Source organism: Martes martes, assembly GCF_963455335.1.
Source record: "Martes martes genome assembly, chromosome: 14".
Lineage (NCBI taxonomy): Eukaryota > Metazoa > Chordata > Mammalia > Carnivora > Mustelidae > Martes > Martes martes.
In genome coordinates this window covers 40,602,790-40,625,268 of record NC_137902.1, presented here as the reverse complement: position 1 = coordinate 40,625,268, position 22,479 = coordinate 40,602,790, and the positions used below count along the sequence as shown (strand labels likewise).

Sequence of the window (22,479 nt, the reverse complement as noted above, 5' to 3'; positions counted from 1 at the left end):
GGGCCACTTCAGTTCTTTGAGATTGATTAGTTATTTGATTGATGAACTCTGTGCAGCAGAGGCACCAGTGGGACAAGGCAGGTATCTGCTCCCTAAAACATCACTGTAGAGACGGTCCCACATACACTGAATCATGATCTCCTTCGTAACTGGCTAATAAATGCATCGGGGACAGTGGTGACAGCAGGCAGGTGGGTTGGGTCTGTCCAGGTTACTCAGGAAACTCCACCCAGAAGGAGCCATTCAAGTGGGGTTTCAAGGCTCAGAGTGGATCGCCCAGGTAGAAAAGAAGAGGATAAAGTTCAAAGGCAGAAAGTACAGCCTGAGGAAAGACATGGGGGATGCACACATCTGGGTGAGTCTGGGGAAATGGGCACAGAGATGGGCGCAGACCAGAGCGTGGAGTTTCAGGAACATCTCTGGAGTCTGAGGCAGGGAGGGCTGGAGACAGGGAGTTCTCTGATGGAGAGTCTCCTGGGCCAGAAAAGATGAGGCTTTACCCTTGAGCTGGAGAGAAAGGAGGGGATGGTTTCTGAAGGTGTCTCTGTTTAGCTGCTTGGCTAGAAATGAAACTGACTTTGCTTAGTAATCTTTAACATCATTGAATTTTAATTGATTAAAACCAACCCTCCAGCCCAGCGCTGCCCAAAGGAACTATAATGCGAGACATATCACATAATTTTAAATGCCCTATAACCATATTTAAAAAAATAAGAAGAAACAGGTCAAGTTATTTTTCATAGTATATTTTGTTTAACCTAATATATCCAAAATATTACCATTTCAGCGAGTGGTCAATATAAATAATTGTTAGTGGCATTCTTTATGCTGCAGCTTAGAAATCTGCTGTCTATTCTTACACTCATAGAGCACACCAGTTGGGTGGCTATATTTCTAGGGCTCCGTGAGTCACCATGTCTTGGACAGTGCAGCTCTGGCCTTACTCACACTCAGCACAGCCGGCTTTTCTGGACTTCTCATAGACATTCACCTACAGGAGCTAGAAAATAGAAACTATAAATGGTATTTCCCAACAGTAATGCAAGCATGTGTTTCTAGGCATGGGTGGGAGAAATGATCTGCAGGATTATTCCCTCTTTCAACTTCAGGGGTGACTGTGAAGAATCTTCAGGCCTTCCAAGTCCTACAGAACGTTTTCCACAAAGCCAGCAACCCCATCCTCTGCACCAAAGTCCTAGCAGCCATCAGGACCATGTGGGCCTGGAACGCCCGCAACTTCTTCCTGCTGGAGTGGACCCTGCAGCCTATCTCGCAGTTTGTGGAGATCATGCCCCTGAAGGCAGCCCCAGTGCAGAAGCAATTCTTCCAGATGCTGGAGGCCCTGGTCTTTGAGCTGCATTATGTGCCCCATGAGATCCTGCGGAAGGTGCAGTGCCTGATCAAGGAGAGCCCCGAGTCACCATGCTCCCTGGTGGCCCTGCAGAGTGTCCTCAAGATAGTTGGCAGAGACCTTCTCTTCACTGACATCTTCCGGGACTCTGGTCTCCTTGGCTTGCTGCTGGCCCAGCTGCGGAAGCGGGCCAAGATCCTGAGGAAGTCAGGTGCCTCCCAGGAGTGTCGGGAAGGGTAGGGGGAGCAGGTTGTTGGGGGCGGGGAGGGGTCCGTGTGCCATTCTGCTGCCCAGCAACATAACAGAAAAAGTGAGTGTGCCCATGTCACCTGGAATGGGGGGGGGTGGTTGGAGAAGGTATCTTGGGGCACATGGCTTTGCAGAGTGGACAGTCCTCTATTTCCTGTAACCAGATTGATCTTCCCCATGAAGAGGCCAGATAGATGGGTGTATCTTTAAACAGACTCATGGGGCTAACTCAGGCCTGGTGAATTCTCAGCTTGCAGATATCTCCTGCACTGAATGGTGTCTGAGTATGTAGATGGAGAGATGTCAGGGAGGCAAAGGTTCTCCGAGAGTCCTGGGGTTCTGGCAGGGCAGAGGGTATGGCATGTGTGTGTCAGGGGGTCAGCTGGTACACAGCCTCCTTTAGGTGCTCTCAGGCCCAGTGTTCTCCCACCTGGAGCAGTGATCGCTGCTATCCAGTTTCCGCCTCTAAGTCTTGTCCCACTTCTTGTGTTTTGTGTCCTTCTGGGTCTGCACCTGTGGCTCCTTGGCAACATCCCTTCACCCCTCCCTTGGCCCTGTGCTCTTAACCTCAGCAGCTTCTGCTTCCCCTGGGGACTCCAGGATCCCTTCTGTCCAGGCACGAGTGCTGGCTGGGCCCTCTCACTGCCTGACCACAGCTCCAGACACACACCTTGATGTGGTTTGTCCACGACCCCCACCTCCACCAACCTGCAGATAGGAGCTAAGGTTTGAGAACACCTTTCCCAATTCTTCTTGGCTTTCCCACATCTGCCCCTCTGGGCTTTCAGCCTGGAGAAGTCACACCAGGACACTGAATCCAGCCACTTACCTCTCCCCAACATTCGGCCTTTTCTCCTACTGCACTGGGTGAGAGGGACTGAGGGCTCTCTAGCCATTGACTGCTTTTGGAATTGGGCTTCAGACTCAAGCTGATGTCATCCGTCTGTCCGTTCCCTGGGCCTGTCTGAGGGGAGGAAGCTGAGGGAGAGAGTGTGGGCACTGAGGCCAGACAGCCCTGGATGGAAATCCTGGTTATGTTACTTAGGAGCTGAGTGATCCTGAGCAAGTTCCTTAACCTCCCTGAGCCACTTTCCTCCTGTTAAATGGGTACAAGAATGTCTACATCATAAGGATGTGGTCAGCATTAAATGAGGAAGTACTGAGGTCCCCTTGCTGTGCCTGGAGCATCACAGGTGCTCAAGAAATGTTAGTTGTCTTCTCCCCTGCAGCTTCTGTGGCAATGCATGGAGGACTGAGACAGACAGACAACTCTGGGATGCCTGGAATGACTCACATCTCCCTGGGAGTGTTTGTAAATCGGGTCAGGATGGTGGATGAGGAGCTCCCTGCTTTACATATCTGGGCCTCTGGGCTGGGCCTTGGAGACCGTCCCACCACGTGCTTTTTTCCACTGCCCTTCACATGGTGTTTTTGTTTAATGTTTCTGAGGTACCCTACTGTGTAACGCTTCCCAGCAGCCTGCTGTTGAATTTGCTTTTAAATCCCATCTCCAGACCTATGACCATTCCCAGCAGAATTTGAACTTTTTTGTGAGCTGATGTATCCGGTCTTACTTTGTGCTTTCTATTGTCGTAGTGTTATAACGCTAGTTATATTTCATTGTTATAGTGTCTCATGTCTAGTGTTTCTGTTGTTTCTCATTTTTCTTAGATACTTTGTTTCCTGGTTAATAAACTCTGCCTTTATTCACTCATTCAATCATTCCCCAAATAGGTGTTGGCCTTCCCTGTTGTGTCAGGCACTTTTCTGGCACTCAGGATTCAAAAGTGGACACACAGGCCTGGTTTTCCCTCATGAATCTAATGGAAACACCCATCCACTCCAGAATCTGGCAAGCCTCTCCACACCTCAGGTGGGAGCTGCCAGTCCTCCCTCCCAGGCATGAATGGCAAAATACAAAACTGTCCAGAGGAAATTCAAAGAGGTGGGCTTTGGACATTGTGTAGATTAGTGGTTCTCAAAGAGTGGTCCTTAGACCAGCTCCATTAACATCATCTGGGAACTTATAAAAAATGCAATTATAGCATCCCACCTAAGACCTCCTTAGCTAGAAATTCTGGGGAGGAATTCCAGCTTCTGATTTTAGCATGCCCTCCAGGGGATTTTGTTGTGCTTAAGTTGGAGCTCCAATGGTTATAAGGAGTAATAGGGTGACTTCTTCTGAATTAGGATGCACACTCTCTTAAAATAGAAGCATTATGTTCTCATTTCCTCGAGAGTATAGGAAACTAATGGAATCAGAGATTTGGGGTCATACCAGGTGTACTTAAGATTTTATTTATTGCTTCTTAAATATGGCAGGAAACAAAGAGTCCATGCTTGGTGTTCAGGATACAGAGAGAGAACTGACCTGTGTGATGCTGAGAACTGTGGTCACACTTCTGAGAGGCTCAGTACGGAATGCAGGTAAGGGGGGCACCAAACTCATTTTGTCACTGCTGGGCAAGACATTAACTGTCTCCCATAATTTATGTCCGTGTTGCCAGGTTATACCCTAGGAATAACCAACATGAAAGCTGTGGCTAATGTCCATTTGCTGGTTGATGTCCAGTGATCATCAGTAACTTGGTAGACATCGTGGTTGACAAGTTTTACTTTTAAGATCATTGAATAAGGTTGGGATAGAGATATCCTAAAGTTATGAGACCACATAAATTACCCTCTTTCAAGTAAAATCTATGAATATCCTGCTGCATGGACTAAGTTGCTTTTCAAAAAAACCAGAATTGTAAAATGTAGGTGAAGAAAACTAACCATTTTTAAGAGGCTTCCAGCCCCTAATGAGCTCAGTAGCTCCATCCATACAAAACATTTTTAGCTTCTTATGATCCTGTGACTTCCATGTTTTTTTAATTTGGTGAATTAACTATGTATGTGTATACATTATGTTATGAAGCAGATGTATCAACAAAGTGACATCATTGGTTTGGTGATTTGGGGTGTCTTTATCTGAGCCCCTCATAGATCAACGATACCAAATGTGAATAATTATTTCATATCCAGAAACTTTGTAATGTTAGACTATCAAAGATTCCCTGGCGGTACTGGTTAAAATGCATATTCCTAGGCTCACTCCCAGAGATTTAATTAGTAGCTGGTCAAGGTAGAGCTCAGGAGTCTACTTTTTTTTTTTTTTTTAAGTAGGCTCCATGCCCCACATGGAGCCCAGTATGGGGCTTGAACTCAAGTTCATAAGATCAAGAGTCCGATGCTTAACTGAACGAGCCACCCAGGCAACCCAGGGAACTACCTTAAAACAGTCTTCGAAGATGATTTCCATGTAGGGATGCCTGGCCCATAAGTGGCGAATTCCTGTCTCATGGAGCTGACCAGCTCAAGTCCACATCATGCCGCGTGAATGATCCGGTTACTTCCTAGTTCTTATTCCACACATGATCACACCAAATATCAACCCTGCAGAGGAAATTCTTAGGATTACTTTTAAACAAAAGTATGCCACTAGTCAAAATTCTTTCATCCATCCCCCCACTCCAGGAAACTAGCTCAGAATTACATATGTTCATAACTTTAATTTTGGTTTGTTTTCAATATGAATTTTGGCAGAGAAGAGAATCGCCCTTGGCCCTGGATTAGGGTATGAACTGGCAATAAGGGATAGAGATATGATCTAGTTAACGTTTATATTAGGTAGGTTTCTAAGAAAAATTCACTGAAAAATTTCTAGAAAAAAATTTCAAAGGCAGAATTTTCATTGAATTAAAAAAAGGTATTTTGTTTGTTTGTTTTTGTTTTTTTAATTTCTCCACAGCTTCAGCTTCTGTTTTCCTCTTTTCATTGTAACAGTGGGTCCAATGCTGGGCTTGATCTCAGGACTCTGGGATCGTGGCCCGGGCTGAAGGCAGAGGCTTGACCCACTGAGCCACCCAGGCACCCCAACAACTGATAGATTTAAGCATTTAATTAACAATGGCCATTCAAAGGAAAATCTTATTTTACTAAAGTCTATTAGAATATATTTTAATAAATAGATTTTATATATTTCATATTTTCATATAGATATATAATTGTTAAAAAGTAAATAAATTTTTACATACTTGTGTGTTTAGATTTTGAAAATAAAAAAAATTCTCTATTGGGCAGAGGACACACATATAAAGGGCACAAAACACACTTGGATGTTGTAAGAGAAAGCCTTCTTGTCATTAAAATGAAGGTGCTGAGGCCCCATGGCTCTAGCCCCATACTGTCTGTCTGGTCCTCAGTTGTCCTCAAAGACCACGGCATGGTGCCCTTCATCAAGATCTTCCTGGATGATGACTGGTACCGGGGAGCCTCGCTCAGCATCCTGGAGCAGCTGTCCGTCATCAATGCTGAGGAGTACATGAGCATCATTGTGGGTGCTCTCTGTTCGTCCACTCAAGGCGAGCTGCAACTGAAGCTGGATCTTCTGCAGGTGATGTCAGGTCTCCCTTTGCGATGGGCCTGCCCGCGGACAGGTGGCCGGTGATGGGCGTTCGCACGGGGCATTCCCTGGGTCACTGTATTGCCCTCGTAGGGTAGCACTAGCTGCCATCACCAAGGAATCCCACATCCTTGGTAGCCCTGTTGGGCATTCCCTTTCTCTGTCTAATCCAACCAGGGATGGAGGGAGATGCCATGCAGGGACCACTGTCACCTTTGCATCTCATCCAACCAGGAGACAAAAGAGCACGGAGAGTTGCATGAGGTGTTCTGCAGGCCTGCAACCCTGCAGTGGGCTCACTTCTGTCCAACTTTCTTTGTGCACAACTCATTTGGATATGAGGGGAGCCAGGAAAGGTAGTCTGGCTGGGCGGCGACTTCGCAGCAACACGGTCAGCTGGGGACGTGGAGTCTGAGTCAGTGGTGGCCAAGCAGCTGCCTTGTTTACTTGACCAGCATTCAGTGAATGTCTACCTCCTGGCAGCTGAGGGCCTGGGACACACGGCCATCTGCGAGCTCCCAGACTGGGGCTCATAGGAAGTGAGCCATCATTGCAGTGCTGTGCGGTGATGCCCTGGAAAGTACTGGGCACAGGCTTAGCCACGGGAGCAGAGGACTAGGAGAGCCCAGTCCCACCCCGCGTGTTGAGGAAGGCTTGCACAGGGGGTTACTGGAGCTAGGATGAGGATGTAAGGGGCGGGCAGAGGCCTGGTCACGGAGGACACAAGGGGAGGAGTAAAACCAGGGTGTCACTTGTGGGTAATCAAGACTAGTGTAGGTTTTTGTTTCTGAAATACTGTTAAGGATCTTCAAACAATCGTAACACAGTTAAAGTGGTAACACCTGTCCTCACCACCATCCCTTCTGCCTTACAATTCTGTTGTTGTTGCTCTTCCATTCCTTTTGTCTTTGGGCCTTACACATTTTTAAAAATTCCCTTTCTTTTGTTATATGCTATTGAAGAGAAGAGCAGAGGAAAAATGCGAGTATCCCTCAGGGACCTCTCACATGCATGGGCAGCACAACTCCATGCACAACACACGCTCGTGTCTCCGTGACATACTGCCTTTGATCATCTGCAAATTAAAAAAAAAATACAGAGTTGCTCTGACTTCCAAAATTAAACCAGCAGGTTTACTCAGCCATGACTATTTCTGTACAAAACCCTTTTAACATTTAGAGAATGGTGCTTGGTTTCTTTTACCTACTTGCTTCTGCACAGAGCCAGTCACTGTCACGTGACTGCCGGAGATGTGTGTTCCCATCACCACATGGCCTGAGCCGGCGTGCTTGGCATGGCCAAGGCATCACGAGAAGCCAATCCCAAAGGGACAGAATGACCATAATTACCACACATTTCACAGATGACCAGAACCAAAGCAGTGATTTAGTTGTAGAGCAAAAGAGATCAGCTTTAAATGAAATAAAACCAGACTTACGTGAAACAAAAAGTTAAGTGTCTTTTAAAAGATAAAGATACTAGAGTCCCATGATCATGTGAGGTAAAGGGACAGAGAGGGCTGTGTGAGAGAGAGTAAGGGGGAGAGAGATAATCAAGAACTAAAAGCAATTTACAGCTTGGGAAGACTTTGCTTCCTATGATCCAGTCTGAATGTTCCAGCAGAGACATGGCCAGAAGGCATCTAATACAAATTATGAGTTGAGCTTGAATCTAAGACTAATGACTTAAAATCTGGGGATCTTTCCTCTTTAGCATGCTATTATTACATTTTTCTCTCACATGTCTGTCTTCAGCCTGATTCCCATGAGCCTTATGCTGATAAGCAACAGAGAAGGCATATGACCAAAGTCGTGAGGACTTGGGTTTCCTGGAGGATGAATCATTGAAATCCCCATCTGTTTCTGGCATTTTCATATTGCAAGTCCGACAGATTCACAGAGGGGAAAGTTTTGACTTTCCTTTGCTTGGCAAGAACAAGCATTTCTATGTCCATTACAGAGTACTCTGCTTTGCTCATGAAAAGTTCATCTTCTTTGCTGTGCAGCCCAGAGGCACCTTATTGGAGTCCTGTTACCCTTGGGTAAAAGGACTGCATTTCTAGAATTAGCAATGTAAAGTCTTTCTGGTGTTTTACAGATTCAATATAGTTTCAGAATCATGCTATCAAGGGATTAACACTGCGTAAGCTTATTTAACAAAGTCATACCCTGTTGTTCAATGTGCCATCTTCTCCGTGGGTGCCGGGTCACTGCTGCGCGGTTGCAGGGTGGTGCCTGGTGCTGCCTAGGGCTCTCCCAGGACCAGGGCCGTAGACACGCTGTTGCTCTGGTGGGTGGTGCGGAGGCGTGGGGCTGCTCCCGCCTGGCCCACCACTGAGTCATGTGAGTGACTATCCAATGCTTGCTGGAGTCTGATATAGAATCTGTATTTGTTCTAAACATCTTGGGAATCCGCTGGAACTTTAGAAACAAAGATGGCAAATTAGCTCTTTCTGGCTGGATCTCCCTCTTTAGAAGCCGAGTGTGGACTCTGCCCGAAGCACTGGGCCTGCAGAGTGAGTCAGATGTAGGATGAGGGGGAAATGATGGAGTGGGGTGGCCTCAAAGGTAGTACCCTCAGCCCTCCCCCTCCAAGGCTTGCCATCTCTGACATGCATTTCTATCCAGGTGTGACCCTCACTTCCTTTCCCTGAGGCAGTCGGCCAGCAGCTTTGGAGGAGAGAATTCCTCCAGAAACACCCGCCTTCGGGCAGTTTCCAAAATCCAGGTGGCGCTTTCATACCAACACACAAGCACATTGGACTTCACCACCTAATCCTGGCAAATGATAATTGAGTTAAAGAATAATGTAAGCAAATGAATTTCCTCCCCACTGCCAGTGGGACTGTGATTGGGTTATGCACAAATTCAGATTGATCTGCTAATATACATTTAGCTGTTCAACTCTGGGCTTAATCACATTACCTCACGAGTCTTCCAGCATGACACATGGAAAATTATGAGGAATAACACATAATAGAATGTGAAATAAATCCGGTTAGTCCTAATGTCGTTAACGCTTTGCAGCAGACATCCATTTTATAGATTCAAGCTGGAGGGATACTAACTCCGAGACGATGACATGGTAACTGAGTTAAGGAGGAGAAAATGTGCTTAACGTTGACCTTTCTTGAAATGTGTCAACCCTAGCCTGATTACTTTGACTTCAGCTGATTAAATTTACTCCCTTCCGCAGGCTTGCAAGCCCCGGTGATGCATTGCCACGCAAAGTTGAATGACAGTAATGGAGACCCTCCTCCTAGGCCCCCAGTTCCTGACAAATCGTTTCCCGAAGTAGCACAGTATTTATTTTCCTTTATGATAGAAATGGTTCTCTTTAGTTGCTATGAAATTAAGCCTTTGTAATTGGATTTTGGACTCTTTACTTTATGACTCTGCAAATATGAAATTAACCCCATCCCAAGGAATAATAGAGCCGTCTAAGTTCTAATGAGATTACCCCCATTTTAGATAATGATTTTGAATTTAATAAATCAAACAAAGCAACAATTAAGGACAGCCATTTCTTTCTCCTCCCCCTCCCAATAGGAGGAGAAAGGAGCCATCTAGGAATTACAGGGGACAGACCCTCTGTGAGACACCAGTCTTAAGAAGGACTTTCTTTGGGTTGCTCTGTTTTAAAAGTGTCTGCTCTCAACACTCTTTGAAGTATAGAGTCCTTTTGAACGATATCTGCTGTCAAATTAGATGATTGGAAGGTGGCTTCTTGGATAAGAGGGGAGTTTGGTGGTCACCCAGTGCCTGTAATTTGATTTGTTTGTTTTTTATCATTTTCCCTTTTTCATACTTGTTTTGTCATGTGTCCTTGTGATAAATGGCATAGTTTCATTCAATTCATTTACCTTCAACAACCTCCTACTGGTTCTAGGAGACACAGAAAGCACTCCTATCAGTTTAGAGGGTTTAACATCCTAGAACTTAAAATTTCCCAATGTCTTAGTGATTGGTGACCAGGCAAAAGGCCATGCTCTACCATATACCAGCGCTCATCCTTTTACACGGAATGTCAATTGGTGGGAAGAGACCACCACCACCAACACACTTCAAAGTCAGAGTGGGTTTCCATGGGTTTCCAACTTGGTGGAAGAAATAATATTCTGTTGGGAGTGAGTTGCTCATACAAGGCAGGCACAGATGTAGCAGATCTGTGTGTGGCTTGTCCTGGCCCCAAGTCCCATTGCGGTGTGTAGGGACAGGCTGCTGCTGCTATGATGCTGTCAACATGGAGAAAGGCCTTGCTTGTCTTGAAGGCTTAGTGGTGCTCCAGTGGCTAGTGGGGAGACATGGGGTTGAACTTCACACTCACTAAGCGTCACCTTTCTGGAGAACCTGCTTTAACAGCCTACATGCTTCTTTTGAGGACCTGCCTATAAAATCAAACTTCCCTGGGTTTTGAGCCAAATTCAGAAGTAGTTAGGCCATATATTTTCCTTCCTTCCTTCCTTCCTTCCTTTCTTATCTCCTTCCTTCCTTCCTTCCTTCCTTCTCTCCCGCCCTCCCTCCCTCCCTCCAAAACATTTGTCGAATACCTAATGTACACCACACACTGTCCTCAATGAATGGCACATTGTAAGTGCTCAATAAATGTTTGATTTTAGAAGGAAACAAAAGTTTGTCTAGGAATATCTCAGTGATCTGGAGAAGGCAGATTCTGCCATGAATGTTATGATAGCCTAAAATCCACATGTGCTCTATGCTATAAGCTAGAGTTATGTTTCCTTCCATTAAACATTTCTCTCCTCTACCTTGATTCCTTCGTATTTTCACACCAGATATCAAGCAGATTCACTTTACCATCTTTCTTCATTTAACAGAGGCACTCATGTTTGCATGAGGGAGACAAATAATGATAAGCTATCTTATGGCGATTTCACTGCGAGTCTTTGCAGCACAAGGGATGGCTCATCCCACTCATTCAGCAAATATTTATGAAGTGTGTGCTACATTCCATGGCACTGAATTGCCTGATTTCATGGAGCTTCAGTCTAGTGGAGGGCTGAGACAATTTCCAAGTCACTTCATGGCAGTGTGAAGAGAGTCTGGTTCAACAACGGACAGGGGGCTGGGTGAGCCCTTGACCTGGGGGCAGTACAATTAAGTGGTCAAAAGACACTTTCTAGAGGGAGATGCATGGAAGTTAAGACCCACGACAGGAAACCAGTACAATCCCTGAGCATAGGCCTTGGCAGCATTCATTTGAAAGGAGGCACTGAGTGGAAACCTAACTGAAAGGAAGAGGAGCAAGGTGGACACGGTTTCAGAATCACTCTCAGGTAGCCCGCTGCTCCCACAACTTGACCAGGGAAGAACAACGTGCAATGCCTTGGCGGTGGTGTGTGGGAGCTTGGCCTTAACAAGCTGTCTCCTGGGCTTTCTTCATTTTTATCCTGTTGGTGTTTCAGTCTCTCCTCAGGATCCTGGAGACCCCCAAAGGCCGTGCTGCTTTCAGAGTGTCCAGTGGCTTCAATGGACTCCTGTCGCTGCTCTCTGACCTGGAGGGGTCGCTCCAGGAGCCCCCGCTGCAGACGTGGGCGATGGTGTCCCCCAGCCAGACCTTGGACCTTGTCTTGCACACCCTTTGTGCCTTGTCTGCGGCATTGCACCTGGACCCCGTCAATGGTGACTTCTTCAAGAGGAATGGGCTTTTTGAGAAGTTGGCTGAAGACCTCTGTTTGCTGGGCTGTTTCGGAGCCCAGGAGGAAGAGGGAGCCCCTCTGCACTCCGGAGCGGACACAAAAGCCAGGCCATTTGCTGATTTGTTGAGTGTGGCCTTTGCCTCTACGAGCCCATTCCCACCCAAGATACAGAGCTGCCTCCAGATCCTCAGCTTTCTGGACAGCATGGCCAGTGGCACCCTTCACCTGCGCAGAGACCTGAAGGAGTCCCCAGGGGCTGGGCAGGACCCAGTTGTGAAGGCCAAGAAGGAAAAAGCTGGCAGGGACGCCCAAGGCAACTTCAAGCAGTGGCCAGACCTGGAGGAGAGGTAGAGCTTTGCCGCCTTCTTCTGTAATCGGGTCATGAGTGCCTTTCTCTCTCCCGTTTTCTCCCCAGTATCCTGTGCATGTGTAGTCGGTCGGAAGCCTAGACCTACAAACTGGGGCGGTGGTGGGTGTGGGGGTGGGCGGTGCACAAATGTCACGTGTCTTTCTTCCCTTTAAATCAAGTTAACTTTGACTCCAATCTCCTCTACTGTGGGAGCTGGCAGAGAACCAATCTGAGTCAATACATGGTTAGAGGATGCTTTTGAGCTATACAAGAACAGGGGGGCTTCTCAGATCTTGGAAGCCAAGGGCAGAACTCTGCTGATAAGCTCACTTTCTCCATCGCCGTCTTTGCTGCTACTCCGGGGAGGCTTGGTGCTTGTGCCCAGCCACCCTGCCGGCCTGGGCAGCCTTTGCCCCACCCGTGCCTCTGCTCTGCCAGAGATGAGGTCATTTGACTTGCAGGATAACCGCAGTAACCTTTCCTCCTGTTCTTTCTGGCTGCTTCCACTTCTCATAACAAAGACAGTCGTCTCTCCTTACCTCTCAGGCCCATCTCCTCCACGAGCCCAGACTTTTGTAGACAACGCTTTACTTTCATTCCTGCAAGACAGACTTCCACGAAAGCGATTGAGCACAAAGAACGCTGCTCCTTCCTTTGGAATTGCAGGGGAAGAAAATGAAAGAACATAACAGCAATAGTGGGTTATCGTTTTTTTTTTTTTTTCTTTTTAAGATTTTATTTATTTATTTATTTAACAGAGATCACAAGTAGGCAGAGAGGCAGGCAAAGAGAGAGGGGGAAGCAGGCTCTCTGCTGAGCAGAGAGCCTGAGGTGGGGCTTGATCCCAGGACACTGGGATCGTGAACTGAGCCGAAGGCAGAGGCTTTAACCCACTGAGCCACCCAGGCACCCCAATGGGTGGGTTATCTTTTTTATTCTCCTTAGGTAGCAATGACAAAACACAAATTAATATTGCAATAAACTCTCTTGCCTTCTACCTCTCCACACTGTCTGATGTTTGCTGCCACGGAATGCCCTTCTGAGAAACGTTGTACCCATTTATCCAAAGATGTTGGATTGGCCATACAGCAGTGCTGGGGTTTGTTGGTGAGGGGGACGAATGCCAAATCTCCAACCACGTAGATAATCATATCATTTTTCTTGTTTCTCCAGCTAATCTGCTAAATTAATTGGTTTTCTAACCTTGCATTTGCACAGACACCAACTTGCTCATGAAGTATTTATTGCTGCTTCTGATTTGCTGATTTTTTGAAAAGGATTTTTGTTCATGAGGAAGATTGGCCTTTCACACTCTTTTCTTGACTATTTTCACTATCGAGTTTATGGTAGCTGCCTAAAGCGAGTTGGGCAGTGTTGTCTCTTCTGTTCTCTGGAAGAGTTTATGTAAATAAAGATCATTGTTCCTATTCCTTAGCTTTGTGACAGAATTTGCCAGTAAAAACCTCTTAAGTCCCATGTTTCCTTGTAAGAAGATTTATTTTTGTGAGAATAAACTTATATTTCTTCTTGAATCATTCTCAGTAATTTTTCAAGTTCATTTTCCCATTCTGAGTTCCAATTTACTGGCTGGCATAAGGCTGTTCACAATATCCTTTTAACTTTTTGCTCCTGACATCATTTGCTTCTTTTCTGTCCCCTGGACCCCAGCACCCCAGCATTCTTGACAGATTTTTATTTAACAGCGTGTCTCAGGGGCCAACTTTCAGCTTTTCCTATCTCTCATACATACACTTTCTATTTCTGTTTTCATTTGGTTGTTCTTATTATGTCCTCTACTTTCTTTGGGTTCATTCTGGTATTTTTCTCTTTAATTTAATGGATTAGGAGACTTTTTAAATGCAAATTTCTGTCACTTTACTTGAGCTGTATCATGCCACTTTCATTATGTTGCACTCTCGATATTATTTAATCCTAAATATTTTAATTTCCTTTGTGACTTATAGTTTGATTCTTGAGTCTTGTTTGAATTGTGAATTTCCAAAGTTACAGAGTATTTTTGGTCATCTTTCATTGTTGTTGAGTTCTAATTTTATCATCATGAGAGAAGGTGGGCTGTATGATGGTAATGCTCTGAAATTAGTTGAATTTGACTTTGTGGCCTCCCATGTGACTAATCTCCGTAAGTGTTCCATGGGTGCTTGAAAGAATGCATATTTTCCAGTTGTAACACTCAGTGTTCTATTTCTGTCCTTTAGATCAAATTTGTCTATTGTCTTCTTCAAATTTTCAGATTATTTAATCTGCTTGATACATCAGTTACTAAGCTGTGTTAGATATTTTTCATCGTAGTGATAGATTTGTCAATTTCTGTTCATTTTTCCTTACATCTGAGGATATTGGAACCACACATATTGACAATTTTTACATCATCTCATGGAATCAAAAATTTTCACCTTCTATGGTGACCTTCTTTATCCCCAACAATATATCTTGCCATAAAAACAATTTTGTGTAATCATAATAAGGCTATGCCAGCTTTCTTTTGGTTAGAATGTGCCTGGAATTTAAAAAAAAAATCTGTTCTGTTCTGCTTTCTGGGTCCTAATGTTTTAGGTGTTTCTTTTGTCAACACTAAAGAGTTGGTTTTGTTTTTGCTTTATTTTGTCATTTAACCCAGTGTGGTATTTTTTGGTTAGGGAAGCATGTGCTTCGTTTACACTTTTGTAATTATTAATATGTTTGGAATGATTTCCACTTTGCTATTTTGTATTTTCTACAGTCCCCCTTTTTCTTTTGATTTTTTCCCTTGTCTTCTTTTTTTTTTTATTTTTTATTTTTTTTTTTTATTTTTTATTTATTTTCAGCGTAACAGTATTCATTGTTTTTTCACCACACCCAGTGCTCCATGCAATCTGTGCCCTCCCTAATACCCACCACCTGGTTCCCCCACCCTCCCACCCCGCCCCTTCAAAACCCTCAGGTTGTTTTTCAGAGTCCATAGTCTCTCATGGTTCACCTCCCCTTCCAATTTCCCTCAACTCCCTTCTCCTCTCCATCTACCCTTGTCCTCTATATTATTTGTTATGCTCCACCAATAAGTGAAACCATATGATACTTGACTTTCTCTGTTTGACTTATTTCACTCAGCATAATCTCTTCCAGTCCTGTCCATGTTGCTACAAAAGTTGGGTATTCGTCCTTTCTGATGGAGGCATAATACTCCATAGTGTATATGGACCACATCTTCCTTATCCATTCATCCGTTGAAGGGCATCTTGGTTCTTTCCACAGTTTGGCGACCGTGGCCATTGCTGCTATAAACATTGGGGTACAGATGGCCCTTCTTTTCTTTGAATTATTGGAATTTTAATTTAATTTTTCCCATTGACTAACTTGGATCTTATACTCTCTATTAGTCTTTTAGTGATTGCACTAAAATAATTCAAGTCATCCTCATAATGTTTAATCCTTTACTCTGTTTACCATGCTATTTATCTTCATTCTCTTTCCAAAATATGTGTTCCATGTGTAATATGTAAACACTTAATTCAACTCTTAAATGTATACCTATATGTCCAATGTATATATTACTGTTGCCTAATATTAATTTTGGGCCATGATCAATCTAATCTAAATCTAATTTTAACTAATCCAACAAATAAGGCATGTATTCATATATTTTTTGTTGAGGTATAATTGACATATAACATTATATTACTTTCAGGTATAAAACATAGTGATTCAATATTTGTGTATATAAATATTTTAAAGACTATATGAGAGAGAGAGAGAGAATGCTTGAGTGGGCTGAGGGGAAGAGGGAGAGAATCTCAAGCAGACTTCTCACTGAGTGTAGAGCTCGATGTGGGGCTTGAGCTCACAAGCCTTGAGGTCATGACCTGAGCAGAAACTAAAACTTGGGCGCTCAACCAACTAAGCCACCCAGGCATCCCTCAGTATTTGTATATATTGGGAAATGACCAGTAAGTCTAGTAATTAGCACCCATCACCACACTAGTTAAAATTTTTTTTCTTGTGATAAGTGCTTTTAAGTTTTATTCTCCTTGCAACTTTTAAATATACAATATAGTAATATTAACTGTAGTCACCATGTTGTACCTTATGTTCCCATGACTTATTTATTTTAAAACTGGAAATTTGCATCTTTTGACTGCCTTCACTTATTTTGCCAACCCTCTATGCCTTGCTTCTGGTGACCCTCTGTGTATTCTCTGTATCTGTGAGCTCTTTTTTTGTTTTTAGATTTCACATGTAAGTGAGATCATATGGTATTTGTCTTTCTCTGAAGTATTTCACTTAGCATAATGCCCTCAAGGTCCATCCATGTTGTCACAAATGACAAGATTTCCTTCTTTTTTATGGCTGAATAATATTCCACTGTATATTTGTACCACATCTTCATCCATTCATTCACTAATGGTCACTTAGATTGTTTCTGTACCCTGGCTATGGTAAAAAATGCTGCAATAAACATAGGGGTACACGTATCTTTTTAAGTTGGTGTTTTCACTTTCTTTGTAGAATTTCTGGATCATGTGGTAGTACTATTTTTAATTTTTTGAGATATCTTCATATTGTTTTCCATAATGGCTGCACCCATTTACATTCCCACCAGTAGCACATGAGTGTTCCTCACCAACACTTGTTATTTCTTGTCTTTCTGATCATAACTATCCTAACAGGTGTTGAGGTGGGGTCTCATTGTGGTATTGATTTGCATGTCTTTAATGATTAGTGATGTAAAGCACTTTTTCATCACCTATATATCTTCTTTGAAACATCTCTTTGGATGTTCTGCCCATTTTTTAAAAAAGATTTTATTGATTTATTTGATACAGAGAGAGAGAGAGAGAGAACACAAGCAGGGAGAGCGGAAGGCAGAGGGAGAGGGAGAAGCAGGCTTCTAGTTGAGCAAGGAGCCCAATGCGGGGCTTGATCCCAGGATCCTGGGATCATGACCTGAGCCGAGGGCAGTTGCTTAAGCAACTGAGCCATCCAGGCACCCCGTTCTGCCCATTTTTGGTTGGATTTTTTTTTTTTTTTTTAGTATTGAGTTGTGTGAACTCTTTATATATTTTGGGTATTGACCCTTTATCATATATACAATTTGAAAAATATTTTCTCTCATTCTGTAGATTCCCTTTTTGTTTCACTGATGTTTTCTTTTGCTGTACAGAAGATTTTAAATTTAATATTACTTCTGCTGGTTCATTTTTGCTTTTGTTGTTTTTGCTTTTTGTGTCAAATCCATAAAATCATTGCCAAGACCAATGTCAAGGAGCTTACCATCTATGTTTTCTTTTAGCAGCTTTATGGTTTCAGGTTTTATGTTCACAGCAAGTCTTTAATCCATTTTGGGTTAATTTTTGTGTATGTGTAAGGTGATGGTCCAGTTTCATCCTTTTGCATGTGGCTGTCTAGTTTTTTCTCAACAGCATTCATTGAAAAGACTGTCCTTTCCTCACTGTACTGTCTTGGCTCCTTTGTCGTAAGTTAATTGACAACATGTATGTGGGTTGATCTGATCTCTCTATTCTGTTCCATTAATCTATGTATCTTATGCCAATGCCATACTATTTTGATTACTCTATCTTTGTAATATCTCTTGAAATCAGGGAGCATGATGCCTCCTGCTTTGTTCTTGTTTCTCAAGGTCATGACATCTCTCACTGCAGCGGTACCACAGCGGCACCTTGTGAGATGGCCTTGACCAGATTCCAGGCCCTTCTCTTCTTACTTTGTCTTGGGGAGAATTCCCTTTCTGAGGCTCCCTCATCTCTCTATCCTGGGGAAGGGTGTCCTTGAGGAGGCCTCTACCCTGGCCACCTGGAGAGCATGGAGGTCAATTTGGTATCTCAGCATTGAACCTTATTCTACCAGCTGTTAGAGGACAGGGAAATAGTTGTCAGCACCAGAAGGCATTAGTAAGTGGTTTTGAGTGATGAGAAGCCATAGTCATTTTTCAAATGTCTCTGGGGGCTAAGCTCTAAACACTTCTATTAATTTAATTCCCTTCCAATCCTAGAACTTTACTAATAAAGAAACCAAAGCTAATAAAGGATAAATGGCCAAAGTCACACATTTAGTAATTAAGCAATAGAATAAGATTATAATCCCAGGTCTATTTCCAAACCCTGTGTGTGTGTCTGTGTGTCTGTGTGTTTCTGTGGGTATGTGTTCATCCTGCTTTTCTGGAAACTCCCACAATAATGGCGATGACTTTCCAAATGTTCTGACACAATAGCTTACAGTTTAAAGTTGGTCTCTAACCTATGGATGGCATCAACCCACATTCTTTACCGATTAATCCTGTGTCAGATGTCACCTTGGTTTCATGATGAGTAATTTTTAAATGTGTAAGAGTCGGATTTCATAAATAGAGCAATTTTTTCCTCATTGAAAGAAATATATCACCCTCGACCTTTCCTAATGGTTAGAGAATAAGTGAAACCCTCGCCTCTCATGAGAGAATCTGGGGGATAAAGGCAGGGTGGTGGGCTGAGAACGGGGGACAGGTTGCTCATCCCTGCCTACCATGAACACTTGGTATCTTCTTGGATAAGTGCCTTGGCTCAGCCCTGTCTGTGCAAAGTGGGCTTTGCTCTCCAGGGAGGAGGGGCAGAGGCTGTGGGCCTTGGACTCAGACCAAATGTTCTATGCCTTTGTGGCCATGTTCCTTGGGCCTGTTGCTTTATCTCTGTGAGCTTCAATTTCCTGATTTGAAGGCAGTGGTAATAAAAGTATCCACTTTGAGGGCTGCCATGAGGTGGGGGTTGGAGATGATAACGGTGTTGGTCATCGTGACCACAGCTGCTATCTCCCAAGTACTTGTGTGCCAGATGCTGTGCTCCACTTTCCACAAGCATTAGTTGGTTTAATTCATGTAACAACGATGATTTAAGTAACATTGCCCACAAAATGGAAGTTATATATTATGGAATTGCCCAAATACATATGCAATGTGCAAGACTCTATTGGCTGTCAGAAGACTTGGTTCCTGCCTAGGCTTCGACCTCTCCTGGCCTCTGCTGAGCCTCACAGGCGGAATTCTGTTCATTATATCAACAAAAGGGACAATATCAATGACTTAGAGTTTGAACCCAAGTTGTGGCTATAATGCACACCTGTAAGGGGACATGCTGCCCAAGAAGGCAGTGTGTGCCAGGCAAAGACAAGGTGGCAGGGGCTGCACCGCGGCTGACCAGACCCCTAACCAGTCCTTTGTTTAATTGTGATTAAATTATGTGATTATTTAAAGTGATTAATAATCACTCACTAAATATCATGACATCGAAAACCCAGTAAGATTTTACTTTCTGATGTATATAATATATGTTCTCCATTCAAAAGACCCAGTGAGAATGCTTGGCAAACTGTGAAGTTGAAGTATGTGAACCTTTTGCCTTTTTCGCAGTAGTTGTGGCTCAAATATTTCTACATACCCATGCTTCTAGGATAGTCTAGGGGTTTGCTAGAGTCTGAAGCTCTGCAGACCAGGCTACATGAGGGCCTAACTTTTTGCAGCTCTTTCTGAGGCCTGGGGCCCTGGGATGGAGGCATTTTGGAGGGTGTCCCTCTGATGCTAGCCCTCACTCAGTCCTCCTTGACATCAGCACCCCAATCTCCAAGATTCAATGACTGGGGCAGTGTTGGATCTGGATCTTAGGTGACCTTGGAGGGTGGCCTGGCTTTTTCCCTCGTGACTCCCCTGAGCTGTCCCCTCCCAAAGGGGTCTTGCTCTGTCACACCTGCCATTCAAACCGGGCTTGCTTTTCCATGCTCCTCTGGACGACCAGGAATTGAATGTGTGGTGTGTGCCCATGCAGACATTATGGGGGGACTTGTGCGTGTGCACCTGTGAGTACATTGGGTGTTGGCTGTGCATCTCAGGTGTGAGAACCCAGCTGAGCAGGAAGCATCTGCCCAAAGCCTATCGTCCCTCCTGTGGAGCTGTGGCTTTGCAGGGAGCTTTCTCTTAAACCACCATGCACTAGTCAGCCTTGACCCGCAGCTGACGTTTCATTTTTGGCAGTTTCATTTCTGGCAGCCAGTCAGAAGCAGATCACCAGTCTGGAAGCAGGTGATCCTCCTTCTGACGAATCGTAGGCAGGCCAAGAGTAGCCTGATGCGGCGTCCCATGCCTGTGTCATCCACGTGACTCCGTCTCTAGGTATTTTATCACTTCCGTCTCCGCAGGAGGGGTGTGCAGGGCACAAGAAGATATTTGGAGAGACAGAGAGACCACATTCACATAACTTTTATTACCGTGTATTATTAGAATTTTTCTATTTATTATTAGTTGCTATTAATCTCTTACTGTGCCTAATATATAAATTAAACTTTATCATAGGTATGTATATTTTGGGGGAAAAAAAAAAACAAAAACAGGATATACAGGATTTGGTGCCATAGCGAGGACTATGGTTTCTTGTGGCTCTTTTTTTTTTTTTTTTTAAGATTTTATTTCTTTATTTGAGAGAGAGAGTGACAGAGCTAGAGAGTGTGAGAGAGCGCATGCGCAAGCGTATTGAGGGGCTGGGCAGAAGGAGAAGCAGGCTCCTTGCTGAGCAGGAAGCTGGTCTGGATGCTGGTCTTGGGGCTCGATCCCAGGACTCTGGGATATCATGACCTGACCTGAGCTGAAGGCAGCTGCTTAACCAACTGAGCCCCCCAGGCACCCCTCTTATTGTGTGGCTTTTGAGATCTCTGACTGTGCAGCTGCCATGCAGGCTAGTGCGGACCTAGTCCCCCTGCTGCCGCAGGATGGCCACCCTAGCGTGTCCCTAACATGTCTCCCGGACAGTGGTGGCACGGCTCTTCCTTCAGAACGCTGCTCCTGCCTGTGCCTCTCTGGCTCACCCTCGGTACACATTTAGTCTGGAGAACGTGAATTTCAGTAAGCACTCAGGGAATGCGCGCACTGGTGCTGAGCGCTAGGGGCCAGGCACTGGTGAGTACTGAGGGGAAGGGACAAATGACTCCCTGCCCTAGCCCTACAGCTGGGTGTGGGAGAATCAGAAGTGTGAACGGGTCATTATACCACTGGTGGATGCCACCTAGGGCAGCCCCAGAAAATAAGGGGAATGGAGCAGTGCACCTGACAAAGCCTGGGAGAGGGGTTCCGTGGGGCCTTCCTGGGTGAGACGATCCCTGAGCTAAGCAAGGATGAGAGTGACAGGTGCCTGGAATGGGAGGGTTTGGAGAAGGCATTCCCAAGCCTGAAATACAGACCCCACAGCAGCCACACTGAGTGAGGCAAGCCCAAGGTCTTGGCAGGGATTATGGACTTAGAGCCACACGCTTGAGGACAGTGCCGAGAGGTGAGCCTGGAAGGGGGTCCAGGCATGAATGACCTGCAGGCTGGCAGGGTGGGGGATGGTATTTCGTAGGGGAGCAGGCAGACAGGTTGCAGAGGCCACTCTGATGTGTGTGTGTATGTGTGAGAATGTGTGTGAGGGTAGGAGTGTGAGTGTGAATGTGTGATTGTGGTTTTGTGTATGAGTGTGTGTGTGTGTGAGAGAGAGAGAGAGAGAGAGAGTGTGGAGGGAGAGAGATGGATAGAAATGAGAATGAGGAGGGGGAGGAAGGCAGGAGCTGGGGGTCTCTCCCCCGGAGTGATGGCAATGACTGGCATCCAGACAAAAGTTTGCTCATGGGAGAACATTTGAAACCTATTTAGGACATAATGTCTGGCCTTGGTAGCCAATGGGATGAGCGCAGGCCCTGATAGGGAAGCCCTGGTGGGAGATCTGGTTTGGGAGAAGGTGGTGGTTGTCTTGGGTAGCCCGTGCAGACTGCCAAAATGAGATTGTATTCCTTTTAATTTTCCAATGAATCACTCAGGAATCCACTGACCTTAGTAAGAAGAGATAGAGTAGCTTGAGCCTGCCCAGGGAATTTGGATATCGTCTGGATGAGGGATAGTCTGACTTCCACAGCTAAGCAGGCAAAATACAAGGATGGATCCGAGCACCATGCCTTACCATGTGCCGCTTCCATGGCCACAGGGTGGGGAGATGGGGATAGCCAAACTCAGGCTCTGTGTGATGTGATGTGGTCCCACTGGTTCCGATATCCCCACACGCCTCTGGATTCTTTGAATGAAATGACATCACTCTTACATTGTAAAACTCGACCAAGCACCCCTCTTCCCCTGTCCTCAGCTCTAGGCCTTGAGAGATATAGATAATCATGTATATAATCTTGGATTATAACTTTTGGATTATCACTTTCAGTTACATGCGCAGGTCTTTTGCAAGATAGATTGAGCCGTTCAGGATCACTAGGTCACCTGGGTTACCACTGTCCGCCCTCCTTGGCATTCAGAACCCCTCCCTCATTCTGCTCTTGGGATCCACACCTCAGAGCAATGCTTCTCCCAGTATGGCCTATAGCCTACCTGCCCACATCAGAATCAGTTGTGAAAGTGCTAAAATACAATCTCATAA

The 22,479-nt window shown here is 44.8% G+C and overlaps 1 protein-coding gene across 1 annotated transcript in view; it reads left to right on the top strand.

The window, feature by feature from the left end:
- WDFY4 (WDFY family member 4) overlaps positions 1 to 22,479 on the top strand; it is a 246,225-nt gene that overhangs the window by 18,377 nt on the left and 205,369 nt on the right. Inside the window, exons 9-12 of the mRNA XM_080823652.1 lie at positions 1,110 to 1,562; positions 3,923 to 4,027; positions 5,845 to 6,035; positions 11,467 to 12,047. Coding sequence (XP_080679778.1) covers positions 1,110 to 1,562; positions 3,923 to 4,027; positions 5,845 to 6,035; positions 11,467 to 12,047 — 1,330 coding nt within the window. The remainder of the gene's footprint in view (positions 1 to 1,109; positions 1,563 to 3,922; positions 4,028 to 5,844; positions 6,036 to 11,466; positions 12,048 to 22,479) is intronic.